This window comes from Gouania willdenowi, unplaced genomic scaffold (assembly GCF_900634775.1).
Source record: "Gouania willdenowi unplaced genomic scaffold, fGouWil2.1 scaffold_151_arrow_ctg1, whole genome shotgun sequence".
NCBI lineage: Eukaryota > Metazoa > Chordata > Actinopteri > Blenniiformes > Gobiesocidae > Gouania > Gouania willdenowi.
Genome location: NW_021144901.1, coordinates 28881 through 46979, shown reverse-complemented (window position 1 = coordinate 46979; position 18099 = coordinate 28881). Strand labels below are relative to the sequence as shown.

Below are 18099 nucleotides of genomic sequence, written 5' to 3'. Positions count from 1 at the left end.
TCCTGCTTACTACCCTTCAGTGTGTAGGATCAGAGGACTCTGGCCGAAGGACCACAGCCAATGGATGGGGTGTGACTACATTCACCCTGTAGAATCTGGAGAAAGTGCCCGGCGACGCCCATGAGGCCGCAGCACAGATGTCCTCCAGGGGCACTCCCCTCAGGGCAGCCCATGACGTAGCAACACTGATGGTAGAGTGACACCGCACACCAGATGGGATGAGACGGTTACTTGCCCAATATGCATGGGCAATCACATCGACAATCCAGTTGGACAGGCGCTGCTTGGAGACAGCACCACCCCTGTTATGGCCACCATAACAGAGAAAGAGCTGAGCAGACCCCCGAAAACCTACAGTAGCTGCAATGTAGGCTTCCAGGGTGCGCACTGGGCACAACAGGTCAGACTGAACCTGTGGCTCCATGGAAGAAGGGTTGAACCGTGCCAGCCGAATGGGCTGGTTGAGGTGAGCGCGGGACAGCACTTTAGGGAGAAAAGCTGTGTTCGGCCACAGAGTGATTCCCAAGCCGTCCGAATTCCACCTCAGACATGTGTCGCTGATTGACAGGGCGTGCAGCTCACTGACACGCTTTGTGGAGGAAATGGCCAGAAGGAACACAGTCTTAAGAGTGACCCACTTCAGCGCTGCTTGTGCCAAAGGTTCAAACGGTGGAAGGCGCAATGCCTCCAGCACCAGGGGAAGATCCCATGCTGGAGTCCTTGTGGCTCTCAGAGGATGCAACCTCCAGCTCCTCTCAAGAAAAGGGACACGAGCTTGTGGCTACCAATCGTGCCATTGTCGACCATTACATGTCAGCAAGATATTGCTGCGACATAGACTCTCAGCGTTGAATGAGAAAGCCCTTTGTCCAGAAGGGACTGGAGTAAGTCCAGAATAGTTGGCACAGGGCAGTGCACAGGGTCCACCTCCCGCCTTGTACACCAGTTTCCATCTGTTCTCATACTGGAGGCGAGTAGACGGCGCTCTTGCATTTATTATAGTATATCTAACTTGGTCAGCACAGACGCTCAGGAGCGTTTTGGGCCCCCCAGTGGCCAAACGCACAGTTGAAGGAGTTGCGGATTGGGGTGCCAAATTCGCACGGCCAGTTGGGACAGGAGATCCCTCCTGTCGGGAAGGCGCCACGGTGCGCCGTGACAGAGGCTGTGCAGCAGTGGGAACCAGCTCCTTCCTGGCCAGAAGGGAGCTACAAGCAGGATCCTGTGGCCCTCCTGAAGGACCCTGTGGAGTACCAGCTGAAGCAGAGGAAACGGAGGGAAGGCATACAAGAGGCCATCCGGCCAACGATGAGCAAATGCGTCCTGGCCGAGAGGACTGGTTGTCTCTGCCAAGGAGAATCACAGAGGGCAGTGGGTCGACCGCTCCGAAGCGAAGAGGTCCACCGCTGCCCTGCCGAATATGCTCCATATAATGTTTGTTACCTCCGGGTGGAGGTGCCACTCCCCTGACGGAGGTTTCCGACGGGAGAGGAAGTCCACCAAGTGGTTCTGCTCTCCCCGTATATGCATTGCTCGTGTACTGATCAAGCGGGGGGCTGCCCATGTGAGGAGCTCCCTTGCCACTTCCAGCAGCCGTGCAGACTTGATGGTTTATGTGATACACTGTAGACGTGTTGTCTGACTGCACAAGGACATGCTTGTCCCTCAGATGCGGCAAGAAGTGCTTGAGAGCTAGGTGAACCGCATGGAGCTCCAACACATTGATGTGTGCACCTTGGTCTTCCACAGGCCAACGCCCCTGGGCCGTCCTGCTCTGCCACACCGCACCCCATCCTGAGGGGCATGCGTTCGTGGTAATGGTCTCCCTGCGAGATGGAACGGAGCCTATAGGATCACCTCTGAGCAAGTAAGCCCTGTCCCTCCACGGAGCCAGGGCGCAAAGACACTGTTGTGAGACCTTGAGCCTCCTGCTCCTGTGCCGCTTGGCATCCAAGTGAAAGCTGTTCAGCCACCTCTGCAGCGGGCGCAGCGACAGCAAGCCCAGAGGAACTACCCCCGAGACTGACGTTAGCTTGCCCAAAAGACGGAGGAAAGAAACATAGGTCAGACAGCGGCCCTCCCTGAATAAGGCGAGTTGGCGAAAAATACCGTCCACGCGGTGGGGGGAGGGTTTTGCTGTCATAGTTACACTGTTCACTAAAACCCCAATGAAAGTTGTGACCCGGGTTGGCACCAGGCAACTTTTTTCCACATTCACCTTGAGTCCAAGTCGAGCCACATGGGACAGGAGATGCTCTGTGTCCTGTGACGCCTGGCCCCGGGATGGAGCACAGATCAGCCAGTCGTCCAGGTATGGGAGAACCTTCAAGCCCCGAGACTGTAGAGGTGCTAGGGTCGCAGACACACACCTTGTGAAGACCCTTGGGGAGAGAGAGAGGCCAAAGGGCAGCACCCTGAACTGCCAGCGGCGGCCGCGGTATGCGAAGCGCAGAAACTGTCTGTGTTGCTGAGCAATTGGGACATGAAAGTACGCGTCCTTGAGGTCTATCGATGTGAACCAGTCCCCATGGGCCACCGTTCTGAGGACATCTGCTGTGGTCAGCATGTGAATAGGTATGACCTTCAGAAATTTGTTCAACCCTCTGAGGTCTAGGATTGGGCGGAATCCGCCTGTTTTTTTTGCCACTAAAAAGTACATTGAGTTGAACCCCCAGTGACCTGACCCAGGGTCTACAGGCTCGATGGCGCCCTTGGCCAGGAGGGCGGACAGCTCCTGGTCTAATGCGAGAGCCTTTGCCGGGTCGCTGATGGATGTCATTCTGACCCGGCCGGATGTGGGGGGGCCGGTGGCGGAATTGAAGTTTGTACCCGTAGGTTAGGGTGGCGACCACCCACGGGTCTGAAGCATGAGTAGCTCACTGTTGGAGCTACTGATGTGAAAAATATCCAACCGCCGGCCCCAAAGCCTCAATCTCTGGCCCCTCGGGGCTCTAGTGGGAGGGCGGAAAAAGAGGGCCAACATGAGGTATGGTAGGGAGTTTCCCATGCGACCAGCACGTGCTCCAGCATCATAAGCCCTCGTGAGAAGGTCATCGGTTATTCGACACTGAGGTCGAGGACACCTAGCATCCCTTTGAAGTGCTTCATCTGGGGACACAATAAGAGAAGCGATGGCAGGCTCGATGGGCAGAGTGCGATCCAGGCCGGCCCTTGCTGCATCATGCATGGCTGTCAGGGTCCGCCCATCTGCAGAGAGAAGGGAGCAAGCCTTACTGTCCCTCCAACAGGACTGCAACTCCCTCAGATAATCCTCTGAATGTGGAATAGCGAAAGCTGTGGGGGCAGGCCTGCGCCTGCAGAAGGCGCTTGCAGATGCTGCCTCTGCCTGCTGTGGGACAACTGTGTGCAGCCGCTGTAGAGCCAGGCGCATGGAGTTGTCTTCCACCTCGGCCCCTGAACTCTGATCCGAGGAGTGGGAGCCCTGCTCAGACACCTGGGATCCGACATCCAAATTCTCCCCATAATCACAGAAATGGCTAGGCAAAGCAGCCAAAGAGAGTGTATCCCTCCTCACGCAGCAGCGCTAGCATTGGGGGAGAGAGTGCCGCATCAGCCACCAGGGGAATAAATGGCTGGCTGTCGGCCAGCAGGGATCTCATCTGAGCCAATTCAGCAAACAGCTGCTCGACTTTAGATGATAACCCACTATGGTCAGACTTCATTCTCTTCCTGGAAGGGGCAGCTGCCACAACCTCTGCCCGCCTCTTGGAGCGAGTCTGACGGGTCGGAGGTGGCTGGCCTGGGGGGAGATCGACTACGGCTACTGAGCCTTCCACCCCCGCCAACCCGGCAACCCTGGCCGCCAGAGGCAAGTAGCTGCAGTTCATGCAGGGATTGCCTGACAGGGCCTCCCCCAGGTGCTCAGGGCCAAGGCATGCGGGGCATAGGTCGTGGCCATCCTCTGGCTGTAAAGAAACCCCACAAGATGTGCAGATATGTGAGCCATCCATCATAGCTTGACTGAGAAGTCACTGATTTCAACACATGTATTCAACAAAGGGAGGGGGCGTGCACGCCGCCTGTCCGGTATCACCCCGCACTCCTCGGCTTAGCCTGAGTGCGGACTCTGTAGATTGGGCGAGTATAGGGACCGTAAACTGGGGAAGGGAGCGGGGGAAGGGAGCGCGCACGCTGCCTGCACAAAAAAACAACCACTGTACTGTGGTCCTCACCCGAACTGGGTTCTTTAACAGAAGATGACACTAGCTTAGCCGGTGAAGCTAATGTAAACAAATCCACGCTGGGCTCCGGGCGTGCGCACACGACCCGCCAGCAAACAAATAAAGTCGGCTAACTTAAATTTCGGGAGTAGGCTGCTCAAACGCAGCCTTCACCAACAATCTCTTTCATTTTTATTTTATAAAGTCAACCGTTGATCTGCCGAATAAGCGGCTACTTACCTTGTCAGCGTGTTTTCGGGACCAAACACAGACCATATGCTGGGGGGAGGCGGCGCTAACGCGGCCTGTGCCAACAGAGGTTGCTAATGGGTGAAACTACCGCTACCCAAACACTCACCGTCGCAGCTCCTGGAGGGCGAATGCACGCTGCTCCGACCTACCACGGTCACGGAGCTATATTCCAGTAACTGCGCGCGAGAAGAAAAAAGGAAAGTACCCTGGAGTGATACCGGAAGATATAAACTTCCTCTGGGTCATCTAGGGGTCACGGGTGACATTGTTGGTATACATACTCACACTGCGCATGCGCGAAGGGGAATATTCAGTGCTTAAAGCACCGCCTCTGGCGGTCAGCAGGGATGAAATAGAACAAAATTATCTACTTTTTTGACAATACTTTCTTTTCTACCTAGTCTTACCTGGGGTTGAAACTGCGTCACTTTCAGCTGAATATTTTTCCATTTAGCTTGGTATTCTGGAGAGCACCAGCACACAATATTTTTCATTTGTGCAGCATAAAAGTATTCTTTAAGATTCAGGAGAGCTAGGCCTCCGTTCTCCTTGTTGATTTGAATAGTTTTGAATTTTACCCTCGGTCTTTTACCTGCCCAGATTAGCTGAGATATTTGTTTATTTTAAGTTGTAAACTGTGATTCTGGGACTTTGACTGGTAGTGAGAAGAAGAGATACAACAACCTTGGCAACACATTCATTTTCACTACTTGAACTAAAATCTAATGCTATTGTAGACCATTTTGTCATGTTCATCTGTATCTTATTGCTGCTAATGCTGTAATTTGCTTCATATCTATTATTCAGGTCTTAGTGAGTAGCATTCCCAAATATTTCATAGATTTTGCTTCTCATTTTAGACAATAATTCTGACTGATTAGCTGGTTAGGTTTGTACCTGTGTTTTCATGATGTTTACTTTATAGCCAGACATTCTACCGTAGTCATCTAAAACTGTCAGAAGTATTTGGGGGGGGGTATGTTATGTCATCTGTGAGTAATTCTATTTTATGTTCCTCTCTTGCTATGTAGACGCATGTAGCACTCTACGTAGGCGTAGACCCCCTCCCCGTAAGCTTACGTTCGCCTCCCAAAAATCCAAGTCGACGCCTTGACGTGTAGTCAGCTAGGGCTGTGATTGGTCAGATCAAAACCTCATCATTTCCACTATTTGTTTTTTCCGGTCTCTTGTGCCCAGACACCGCCATTTTTAAAGGATACATATCATGCCTTTTAAATCCTTCCTTTTTACATATAAATCATACAGTTGTGTCTATATAAAGCAGAACTGCAATGCTTGGGTCTGAATTCCTCATTATTATAGCTCCACCCCTTTTCTACCACTTTTCTGATGTGCTTCTGAGAGCAACTCGTTTTGGTGCTGTCTCTTTAAATGCAAATGAGACACTTCATACCCCGCCCCCTCTCCAGGTTCAACTCCACCCTGTTCGGCCATTTTTGTAGTTTGATAGAAGAGATACGATTATGTAGCGGTGCAGAAACTTTTATTCACACTTTATTTACAAAATGTCAACAACGTTAGACTTGTTCATCCAGCCTTACATGTTCCAGCCAGAGTCTGACCCAGTGGAGCGAGATGAATCGTCAAGGATCTAAAACGAGCACACAGGGTTAAACACATAATGACTCCAAAAAACACACATTACAGAAAAATACGTCAAAGCGAAAAAACAAAAAAAAAACAACACAATTCATCATGCGCATGTCCTGTCTATCTCTAAAATCAAAAAAGGTCTGTGTGTGTGTGTCTACCCAAAGTGTGTGTATCTGTTATTTTGGAGTAATGTGGTGTAGCAAAACGTTCAAAACGTTAATTTTAAGATTACGGCCCTCTCAGTAATGAGCGCGCTACTTATGGTTCTGGATTCATGACATCACTGTGTAAATAAATAGTTAAAACAAATAATCAAAAAATCAATTCACCCTTGGGTAGGCACTGCCTACCTTACCTTCCATGACTGCACGTCACTGGCCAGCATCATCAATGGTGAAAAGGTTGAAATGGTGAACACCTACAAATACCTGGGCACAATATTTGACTCCAAACTCAAATTTGATAAAAATACAGAGGCTATTGAAAAAAAAAAAGCAGACAGCGCATCTACCTGCTGTAGAAACTGAACTCTTTTAATGTATATCAATTTATTTTATGTGCTTTTTGTCATTCTTTTATTGAGAGTTTTTCATTCATGTGTTGGTTTTATGGATTGTTTGTGAAAGACAAAAATAACCTGTCCAACATTATAAAAACCTGTACCAGGATCATGTGTGAACATCACTGGTCATCCTCATCATGTTCTTAAGGAGAGCTTCACCCTGATGCCCTCTGGGAGGCGCTATCTCGCTCCCAGCAGGAAGACAAACACATATACAAACTCTTTTATTCCTGCTGCCATCAAGCTTTTAAATAGTAGTGAGAATGAGATGTGTCTATGTAATGGTTTTTAGGGTTGAATCTATTGTTTATTTATTTATTACCGATATGCACTTTATCACAATGTTGTAACTGCTGTAGCTACTTCATGGTTGTCTGACGAGATGACATGTGGATGTGTGTGTAATGTTCTGTCCTTTGCTTAAACACAACCCACTACTCTGAACTGAATTACCCTCAGGGATAAATAACGTTTTCTCATTCAATGATTTATCAGCTTTTTAAATCATTTAGCAGCTGTAAACTAGTCCCATTTTTAAAAGGAAATGAAATGAATATGGAATATAATAATAACACTAAAAACACTTCCTGTTCTAATGCTGGTTCCCACAGTGTGATAGGAACCAGTTCTCTGAGACGTGCTGCTCAGCTGAAGAGAAGATTTCCTCACTTGAACTTCAAAGACATCGTATCCTTTCTGAGCTCATAGAGGACGTAGCACATGTTGTCAGTGACGTTATGTTTCCTGAGCCTGTGCTCAGCGTGGGAACCTGAACACACGTCTGAAGAAGCTGGATGAGAAGGACGACTACGCTGCTATTGTTCTGGCAGCAGCAGGACTGCAGAGAATGGGCTGGGAGCAGCGTATCAGCCAGGTATAGATCTATACATTTAGCTTCACCTTTACACATGTCAAATGTTACACATTTACATTCAGTTGTTAAAACACTGCATTAGGTTTATCAGGAGAGAACACACACACACACACACACACACACACACACACAGAGCGCTGAAACTCTTAAGATAAAGTAAAAATCAGCCGTTAATGATAGAAATAAACAGTAAACAGCATAAAGTTGTTAAATAATCACGTTAGCGTTAGAAGTGATGGTTTATCAGTCTGTTCAGTATAAAGTGAAGATGGAAACTAAGCAGTAGGTCAGATGACATCATCCTTCATCAGCCAATAGGGTGAGGCCTATGTCACAGAGAGCCCATAAAATAGATATAACTAAATGTAGTAGTAATAATGGTGATTTACACTGGTGAGAATAGAATTATAGATATCTATTATTAGAATTACAACCTGTTCAGATTTATATTATAGATATGTGGACATGGTATTACAACATGTAATGATAGATATTTACAATGACAAGACTGTTAGTGAATGAAATGTTAAAAACATTTGACCTTTGACCTCTAGATCCTGAGCCCTGAGGACTGCATGTAATGCTGTGGGGACAGGTAGGTTGTGGGTTTCTTTTCTTCTTTTTTTTCTTCTTGTCTGCACATGCTGTCAAAGGTCAACACCACAGGAAGTGCAATCATTATGAGACAGCAATGCATGTTTTGTTATTGCAATAAAATACATTGATTTATTTTATTGCTTAATTGTGACCATCACCAGCCCTCCCTAAGGAAGGGTAAGAAAGCTTTCATTATAGGGAGGATATAAAAAGGGAGAGCAGTGTTACACCTAAGTGGAGGGGGAGGGGAAAGGGAGCAGGGAGGAGAGACTCAAGGGAGGAAATAGAAAGGGTGGGGAGAATAGATCGTTTTACAGTGAGGGTGAGATGTGAAGTTGTAGAATATATTGTGCTTATTATGTTGTGTAATCCAGCCAGTATAGTGACAAGTGTGAAGCTTAGCTATAATGGTGGTGGCTGTGAACAGGGGGACTGAGTGAGTGGTAGTACCTAAAGCAGGTATTTGGGATTAACGTGTCTAAAGTTAAGCCCAGTATGAGTTTTATCCCACATCCCAAGGCGTGCCAGTGCATCGTAGACCAGTGTATGTGCAAAAAAAAAGCTACCGCAAACCCAGGAACTGCCCCGGGCCCACAGATGCAGCCAGGCCAGCAGAAAGAGTGGGGGCCAGGGAGCCCCAGGCCACCCCCCCCCACGGCCGAGCAACCCCCCAGACGCCCCCAAGATCCCAGGCTGAGAGGCAGCCACCACTCCCCACACACACACACACACACACACACACATCCGAGGAAGCCCCAAGCAACCGAACATCCAGCGCATCCTGCCACTGACCCCAACCTCCAACCCCAAGGCCCCCCGCCACATCCCGCCCCCCCAATCACCCAACCCCCACACCCAAGCACCCAACCCCCGAGGGGAGGGCCCAGAGAGCCCCCCGCTCGAGTCCCCAGCAGCGAAGCCAAGGCCCCCACCCAGCAGACGGCCAGAGCCGCGCCGAACGGGCAGCCAGCGGGCACTCGTCGGCGGGCCCAGAGCCAGCAGGGACCAGACCCCAGGCCAGAAGTACCCGGAACGGAAGCAGCACCAAGAGCAGCGCCCCTAGGGACAGCGACCATGCCCATAGTCGCTGAGGGCACCAAGGGGATGCTGAAAGTTGCCCCGCTGGCCCCCAGGCACACCGACCAGGCACCCCAGAGCGCGCCAAATCGCCTTTCCTTGATAGAAAGCCCCCCCCAACCAAAGGGCCCAGCCACACCGCAGAGCCCGGCTCACAGGGCGCCGCACCCACAGGCATGGTAGGGCACAGCCCGCACCACCCGCCCCGGAAGACCCCCGCCAGGCCCACCAGACCCCAAGGGCACCACCACAGGACAGGGAACCCCCAAGGGCGAGCCCCCGGCCCAAACCCCAGTGGGGGAGCCCCCCACCCCAGCCCACGAACAGACCACAACCCAGCAAGACCGCACAGCCCCAGGCGGTGCAAGAACAGCAGCCCAGGCCTCGCCCCCACCGGACAGCGGCAAGCCACGGGGGCAATGCCCCCCAGGTGCAAGGGCGACCGGCGGCCATCACTGCAGGAGCGAGGCACCCCGACGGCACACAACCGATGCGGAGCAGCAGCCCCCCACCTGCCAGCCCACAGATAGCAGGACAGACCTACCAAGCGGCCGATACCGACCTCAACCACCGGAACAGCTAGAGCCGCCCCCCAGCAAAGAGCACCACCCTGGAGTGCCAAGCAACCCCGGCGCAGAGGCCAGCACCTCCCAGCGCGCCCACCCCCCACACCGGCGCGGCAGGCCACCCCAGACCCACACGCAGCGAGGCGCGCCCCCAAGGCAACCAGGAGACGAGACAAGCACCAAGCCCCTCCCGTAGGGAAGGGGCACCCCCACGCCCCACCAGGCAGGCACCGCCCGGAGAGACCCCGCAAAGAGAGCCCCCAGCAACACGCCCCCCAGAGACCCACCGCCCCGCCACGCCCGACCTCACCCTCCCGATCCCCACACGGCGGCCCAGCCATCAACAGAGGGTCCCCGCCCCCACCCGACAGGCCCAAATGTGTGAAGTTACCCACCACCCTGTTAGGGTGGTGGGTCCACTGAGTGAATGTATGTGTTTAGTGAATGTATGAAGTGCTATTAAAAAGGGTGGATGGAGGGGAGCGGTGCTCCCTATTCAGCCTATGTGTGTATGTGGTGCAATAGCTCCGGAGGGTGGAAGTGGTTGTCCCACCCTCCGGGGGGTGGTGTGTTGAGGTGTAATTAAAATTTGGAGGGATTAGTAGGGCAGTCAGAGGTGGGAGTGCCGCCCACTTAGTAGCACAGGCGGTGGCCCTCTCCATCCCCAGCCCCCCAAGGGTTGGGTATGTGAGTGTGGTGCAACAAGTGGGTGAGCCAGACCAGCTGGGAGTGAGTGATGTGAAGTGCCCATGTAGGAGGCTTGTCTGGTAGGAGCCCGGCCCATCCGCATGGCGGGCCACCGTAGAGGATAGATGGTGCAGACGGGCACGCGCACTGTGGGCCCCAGGGACGCGCCAAACAGCACAACCGGAGACCCCCCGTGGCCCCCCCCCGAACCATGCCGGCCGTACGGAGCACGGCGGGACCCCCCCCCCAGGCAGAACCAGGCACCAGCCACATCCCCCAGCAGCCCAGGAGGTGAACCCCATCGCCAGCCGGCCCAGAGCGGCCCGCCCCGCCAAAGCAGGCGGCGGCCGAGCAGGAGAGAGGCCAGCCCCCACACCAGGACCAGTGCCGGCCCGCACGACACCACGACATAGCACCCTCCATTGGGTTTCAATCCTTGTGTTGCTCTCGGGAGCTCTGGTTGTGGGTTTAAATCCCTGTGTTGCTCTAGGGAGCTCTGGCAGTGGAGGTTCGATCCAGTGATGCTGACATCCTGCAGATGGTTTCTGTTCTTCATCATGGTGATACGGTGCTACGCTGCATCTCAGAGAGAGCCTTCCTCAGACACCTGGTACTCCATCACATTTCACCATCATCATCATCACTAAACACACACACCGTTCATTCATTGTGTGTGTGTGTGTGTAGGAGGGGGGCTGCAGCGTTCCAGTGGCTGTGCACACGGAGCTCAAAGATTCTCAGGTAAGAAGTGGTCAGAAGGGGGCGCTGATGTACATTCCTCCTTTGAAACTCTAACGCAGGGGTCTGTAACCTTTACTCTACAAGGAACCATTTAACCTCATCTCACCTGGATTAAAGTCCTCCTGGAGCCATAAAGACCTTCTCTATGAAGACAATACAGTGTATTACATTATATACAGTTAAATTATATAGAATAATGTTTGATTTCATTTGATTTTTATTGATCATGTAAATGGAAACTTAAAAACAGTTTAAAATAAAATAATTAACATCAATAAATAAAACAGTATCTTTATCATCAAATTCTTACACATCTCAGTTTATATGAACACAATGTTTATAAAGTAGATTTTTATAGTTAATGTATATGAATGTCTATAAAAAGTAACATGAATATAATAACACATGATCATGTGATCAACACATGCTAATTACTCATTTCTTGCCACACATAAAACATACATATTTAACCTGTACATTGGTGGTTAAATGAATCTGTTCCCACACAATTAAAATCTGTATTTTCTTCCAGAAATAGTGTTTTTGTTGGTTTAGTTTCTTACCAGGGATTTAAAACTTAAGGTTAGTCACAGGTGGAGGAAAGTTGATGGTCTGTAGATGTTGTAGGAATGTGCTGAGTCATTGTACAACATGATTTATTTTAGGTTAATAAATTATTATATCATGATTTTATTTGTTATTAATCATTAATAAACTCTGTAAAAAATAACTATTTATTTAAATAGTTTGCAGACTCCTGGTTTAAACCAATGAAATCTTTTTAATTTAAAGTGAAACTTTAGTGGAAATGTTTATAACAAAAATATGTTAAATGTATTACCAATAAACTGAATATGTTAATCTTTTTATTAAAAAACACAATAATGATTTCATACCTTGGGTCTCCATTTTCAACAGGATATGACACACGTTGGTTGATTTCTGTTAGCTGTTGCTATGCAACAGTGTTCCGTTGGTCTACAGTTTTTGAACAATGGTGGAGTGTAAAGCTAATAATTGCTATGACAACAGAAAGAAATTTTTTAGCGTCTCTGAGCCAAATAACAACCCTAAAGTGACTCTGGCAACTAAGTTATATTAGTATTATTATTACTAGTCCAGTGCCCGTCTGAAGTATGTATTCATATAGTGGGAGGAGCTTCAGTAGAGTTGTCAATTATGACCAAATGAGTATGTGTTATAAGGTTGTATGTACATAGAGGTGTACATACTGTACTCTGTAGTGTTATAAAGGGTTTATTTATGGGTGTAAAATAAAATAGTGTGTGTGATTTATATGGTTTATTTCTATGAAACATAAACATGATAAATGTGTTTGTTTTTTTTACTAATTTCTATACTTTTTCTTTTTGTTGTATTTTTCTGTAATGTATGTTTTATGGAGTCATTTTCTGTGTTTTTGGAGCCTTTTTGTATCTTTGGTGCATTTCTGTTGTCATTTTGTGTACTTTTTGTATAAATATTGTTTAGTTTTTTGTTTTGTTTTACTCAGTATATTTTTATTATAAAAACTGCATGTGTGCATGTGTGTGTGTTTACATTGTAGCTGCTAGCATCTTAGCACATTATATAATATAAAAAGAAACTCACCCTTGCACAGAACAAACAATAATCATAGTAGAGCTGTGTTGTGGATCCATCCACTCACTGAAATGTTACATTTCTCTGTCTGAAGAATCAGAATGTTTGTGATCTAATCAGCTAACGACCATCAGCACAGCCACGCCCACAGTCATGGAGGAGGAAGTGACGTCTGTGACCCGCGATTTAAAGGAAGTTTGGAATCACGGGAATAATATTAAATAACCATGAAATATTAATTTAAGTGACTTTTAGTGGTACATTGACCTTGTTTTTTAAACTTAAACAAACTGTGACACAGTGACGTCGTGAACCCAGAAATACCGCTCTCAATACTGAGATGGAGCCGTAATGTTAAAATCAATGTCTTGGCCTACGTGGAAGCTGTTGACAAAGTTTCAGGTTGAACTCACACCACATTCGCTCCATAAACACACACACACACACACACACACACACAGACCTTTGCTGCTTTATAGATAGATTAATTTTACCCCCACCAAGCACAGAGCAGGAAGGTTATGTTTTATCCTCTGTCTGTCTGTCTGTCTGTCTGTCTGTCTGTCTGTCTGTCTGTTAGCAAGATAACCTAAAAAGTTAAGAGTGGATTTGGATGAAATTTTCAGGAAAATTGCTAAATGGGACCAGGAACAGGTGATTAAATGTTGGTGATGTTCTGACTTCCAAAATAAATTAAAAAAAATATATACATATAACCCATTCTTTTCCCATCCACTCTGTGGAACTTATTGTTGATGATGTCATATGTTCTTTCAGAGTCAACAGCTCAATGTTGACAGGTAGTCATGGTAATCCTGAGTTTACCATGTTGCGTAACCAGAGCGTGTTAGCTGAGCTTGAGCTGCTTGGTGGAGGTCTGCGCTCGCTGAGTGCTTTTCTAGTTATTATTATTATAATTATTACTAGATTATATTCGCTTAAAGTTGAAAATATTTAACTTTTAAATCGACTTCAAGTGACGCTGTGTTGCAACATTCAAACGGCAACGAGTTTCTCTCCACGTCACTTCCCTGGTCGTCACTGAAGAGATGAAATGAGCAAAAATCACGACTATGTTCAAGCAACTCATCACAAGTGATTTAAGCAACTATAGTCACTGAAGTCACGTTAGGTGTGAACGCACGTTAAGTCAGAGTTATCCATAATATCACTACAGGATACACATTGGGTGGTATGTGAGGGATTTATGGGCTAAGATAATGAATTACGTTAATGGGCTAAGCTAATGAAATAAGCAAATGAGCTGAGCTAATGAGCTAAGCTAATACACATAATGCAGCTTGTAAACATACGTGTTCAGAGCACTATTATGTTTCTGTTTACAGAGGATACTATGGGGGTGTCATGGCACTAACCACACCCCCCACATTGTTCTCTCTTATTTCATTGTGGCTAAATGATGAACTCTGTCAGGAGAACTTACCTGTTGGTTCAGGTGCTGATCATCATCCAATCAATTAACACGTCCTTTCACGCAGCTTTCATCACAGTTACTAACCATATTTGTCATTTCCATCACCTAACTACTCAGCCATGTCTCGTTTCTGCTGCTCACAATAGCTCTGTTAGCCCGTTAAGCTAATTGATGCTGAGTGGGTGCTGGAAGGTTCACAGGAAGCAGGAAGTTGGTGAGAAAGGTGATATTTAATCCTCTCCTAACATACAACCTTTATCACTGAGGGAGGGGCTACACATGGCTGCTGAAAAACTACACTTTCTGTTACAACTCTACCTCCCACAATGCATCAGTTATTTAAAGAGACAGACCATGACCATCAACCAATGTGTCATATTCTGTTACTCCATGGTTTATGATCTAAAGTATAAAATAATTCTAAAAACACGTTTTAGTTTTGACTGAAATGCATTTTATTAAGTTTTTACATATACAAAACATACAACAACTAGAAAAGTACTCAGTGGGCACAGACCTCCACCAAGCAGCTCCATGACTACCTGTCAACATTGAGCGGTTTGACTCTGAGAGAACCTTGACATCATCACAAGTTCCACAGTGTGGATGGGAAAATGAATGGGATAAATCAGTGATGTCCTGAAAAAAAAGTAGCATGCTAATTGTAGACGCACAACACCCAAACCCTCGGAAAATGTAGCAGAAATGATGCTAAATGTTGGCTTTTGCTGCATTATATATATATTAGTGTAATTGTGGCTTTTCTTCTATTTTGTAGCACTTTTCTTAACATGATGTATTTTCTCACCTAGTTTGTGTTTACATGATGCATTTACAAGTTAAAATCTGGTATCCATGGTAACGATGACAAAGAATTGAGCATCATTATCAGTTTATCTCTTTCCAGTGTAAAATGTACCAACTTATAGTATAGCAGTAGTATGGGGGCGTGGTCTGTTAGTAGTCCTCTGTAGAATAATGTCTGGTACTGGAACATCTCTGCATCATTTATGTGTGGTTTGATTGTAGTTGTTTTTGGTTTTGGTTTAGTTGTAATATTTCCCATAATATTCACAATATACTTAACACAAGCACATTTTAATGAAGCACTAAAGTTCTGTACATTAAGGTTTGAGTCACGGCCTGAGCAGGGTTGATGATGGTGAAGGTCTGGTACTACTAGTAGTATTAGTTTCATGGTGATAAAGTGACCCCCAGTTTCCACTGGATGAGGCTCCGCTGCGTTACGTCACCAGAGCTGATAGGTTTCTACTTTATTCTATGTGATCATTTTCACCAGGTCCGTTGTGGTGCGTGTCTCCTTCCCAGATGTTGTCGCCCGGTTCCCTCCACCAGATACAGTATATACAGGACTTCTATTTCTGGTGGCACGACGCATCAATCTCTATCTATCCTTTATTTATCCCTCATCCTTTATATTTATCATTATTATTAAAATATTGTTGCTGGGTTGTTCTTTGTTTTTTTTATTTATTTTTTGTTTGTTTTGTTGTTTGTTTTGTTGTTTCTTTTGTTTGTTTTGTTTTTTATTTTTTTTTTGTTTTGTTGTTTGTTTTGTTGTTTATTTTTTTGTTTGTTTTGTGCACCAACTACCAAGACAAATTCCTTGTACTGTCCTTAAAACTGTACATGACCATTAAAACATTTCTGATTCTGATTCTGATCAGCTCAGAGCAAATGAAGCTAAACAGGAAGTTAAGCACGTACTCCGCAATAAAATATCGGGTTACTTTTCAAAATAAAACACAGATTATATTTCAAGTAAATACATCACCAAAACGTCATAATGTGTAAAAACAAATTCACATCCACTATATTGTTTCCTCTCATACTGTAACTCACTGTAAACTGCAGCAACTTTGATTTAGTTCATGTTTTACTGGTTTTACAGTTTTATTTCTGTTGATAAAAAATGTGTTTATTACAAATCCAGAGTCCAACCTTCTAGTTCTCCTTTATTAGGAACACTGACCTGTTTATCTGTTTATTGTTGTGTTTATAACATACATTTAACTGCGTTCTCGCGTAATTATATAAATATCGTGAGAACTCCTCTGTCTCGTGACGTCACAGTCGTTCAACCGGAGCGCACCGCGGCGCACTCAAAACACAACTGGTGTGATTTACCAGACGGCGGACAGCGGTGAAATACCGGATCGGTGCCGTGGAGCAGTGGAGACGTATCCAGTGGAAACCCTGGGTCAGGACGGCTCTGTAGACTCAGTAAATATCAGTTAGAATTAAGAAGAAGACATTTTGTTTCCAACCCCCTCTACAGTGAACACACTGTGGCACCAGCTGAACAGTATTGGTCATGGATTCCATCATTTCTTTTTACACTATATTATTTATTTGTTCTATGCGATAAACTCAATCATTTTCAGTAAAAAACTGGAACAAGTGTGATGTCCTAAAACTTTACACCCTTAGTGTGTATATACTATATATATATATATATATATACTGTACATGATGTAATGAAACAGCATATATATATATATATAAAAACCCACAGTCTGAACTTAGTAGTATTTTAAATGTGGAACTTCAAGCAGTAGTGGAATGTATAACAATAAATTAGACACACGTACATTAGTACAGCTGTGTTTAAACAGATCAGACATAATTACCAAAAACTGATGAATATTGTGTTATTCTCTAAATGACAGTGTGTGTTTGTGGCCCCCAGCTCTACCTGACGGGGGCCGTCTACAGTTTGGACGGTTCAGACAGTCTGAAGGAAACCATGGAGACCAGCGTTGCCAATGGTGACGAGGTAAGAACCACTGAGTGTTTGCACTGCGTCACTTTGACTGACAGCTGATGTGTTTACAGATGTTAGCAAAGGTGGACGAGCAGCTCCAGAGGGTGGGGGTCACAGCCAATCAGATCTGTGGAGAGGTCCAGGACCGAGCAGAGCAGCTGGGGGTCCAACTGGCCGACCTGCTGCTCAGCAAAGGAGCCAAAGAAATCCTGACTGTGGCACGGCAGCTCAATGACGCTTGAGCCAACACACACACACACACACACACACACACACACACACACAGAACCTGTTATGTGCTCCACATGCTGTCAAACCACTGGGCTTTTTATTATTCAACCAAACAATGGGAGGGTCACAAACCAATGAGCTTTGACCACATAAGTATTAGTTACATTATTATTATTATTTTATATCTTATTTCATTAGATCATTATTTTTAAAGAGCTTCTTTGTGTCTGACCTTCATTTCCAGTATTTAGAGCTTTTATTATTTTATATCTCTTTATTAGATCACGTTTCAAACAGAACAAAGCTTTTATTTATTCTAGACAAATGAACATTAGCCATGAATGATGTCTAATGTCTAACATTCGCTCTGACTAAAGCTGCTCGTTTACATGTGATCTCATTATCTTTTAAGCATTTATTTAACTACATTAAATGAAACATGTTTGATGGATTTATTGAATTTATTGGACCTTCAGGAGATAAAAACCATCTGGTCCTGTGAGACAGACACTGCAGCCGTTTCATTAATAGATGAATGAGTGAACGATGCTAATCCTTAATCAATCAGTTTGTTCTCTGATCAATCACTGAGACCCAAATCAGTATCACTGATTAATTTTGTCTGTAAGCTCTGGATCAATCTAAACACTCAATAAAGCTGTGAGTGACAAATGTGCTTCTGTGTCAAAAGTTTGATTTTAGAATGTTTGAATATTTTATAGACATAATCTGGTCATTGAACTTTAAAAAACTAGAAGAATGAGAAAAATAGTTGCCAATTCCTTTGGCTGTATGTGTTTATTGTCAGTGAACACAAGTTAGTACATATTATCAAAAGCCTAGATATTTGTAGTTAGTATTCACAGAGAACTGACAGCATTACGTTTCTTTAGTT

General features: G+C 46.1%; 1 protein-coding gene across 1 annotated transcript in view; it reads left to right on the top strand.

The window, feature by feature from the left end:
- LOC114458641 (porphobilinogen deaminase) overlaps window positions 1-17880 on the top strand; it is a 30491-nt gene extending 12611 nt beyond the window's left edge. The window contains exons 9-17 of the mRNA XM_028441056.1: window positions 7221-7296; window positions 7370-7483; window positions 8038-8060; window positions 9264-9451; window positions 10571-10701; window positions 10901-11020; window positions 11098-11151; window positions 16899-16985; window positions 17045-17880. Coding sequence (XP_028296857.1) covers window positions 7221-7296; window positions 7370-7483; window positions 8038-8060; window positions 9264-9451; window positions 10571-10701; window positions 10901-11020; window positions 11098-11151; window positions 16899-16985; window positions 17045-17215 — 964 coding nt within the window. The 3' untranslated portion in view covers window positions 17216-17880. The remainder of the gene's footprint in view (window positions 1-7220; window positions 7297-7369; window positions 7484-8037; window positions 8061-9263; window positions 9452-10570; window positions 10702-10900; window positions 11021-11097; window positions 11152-16898; window positions 16986-17044) is intronic.
- Window positions 17881-18099: the final 219 nt, after the last annotated feature.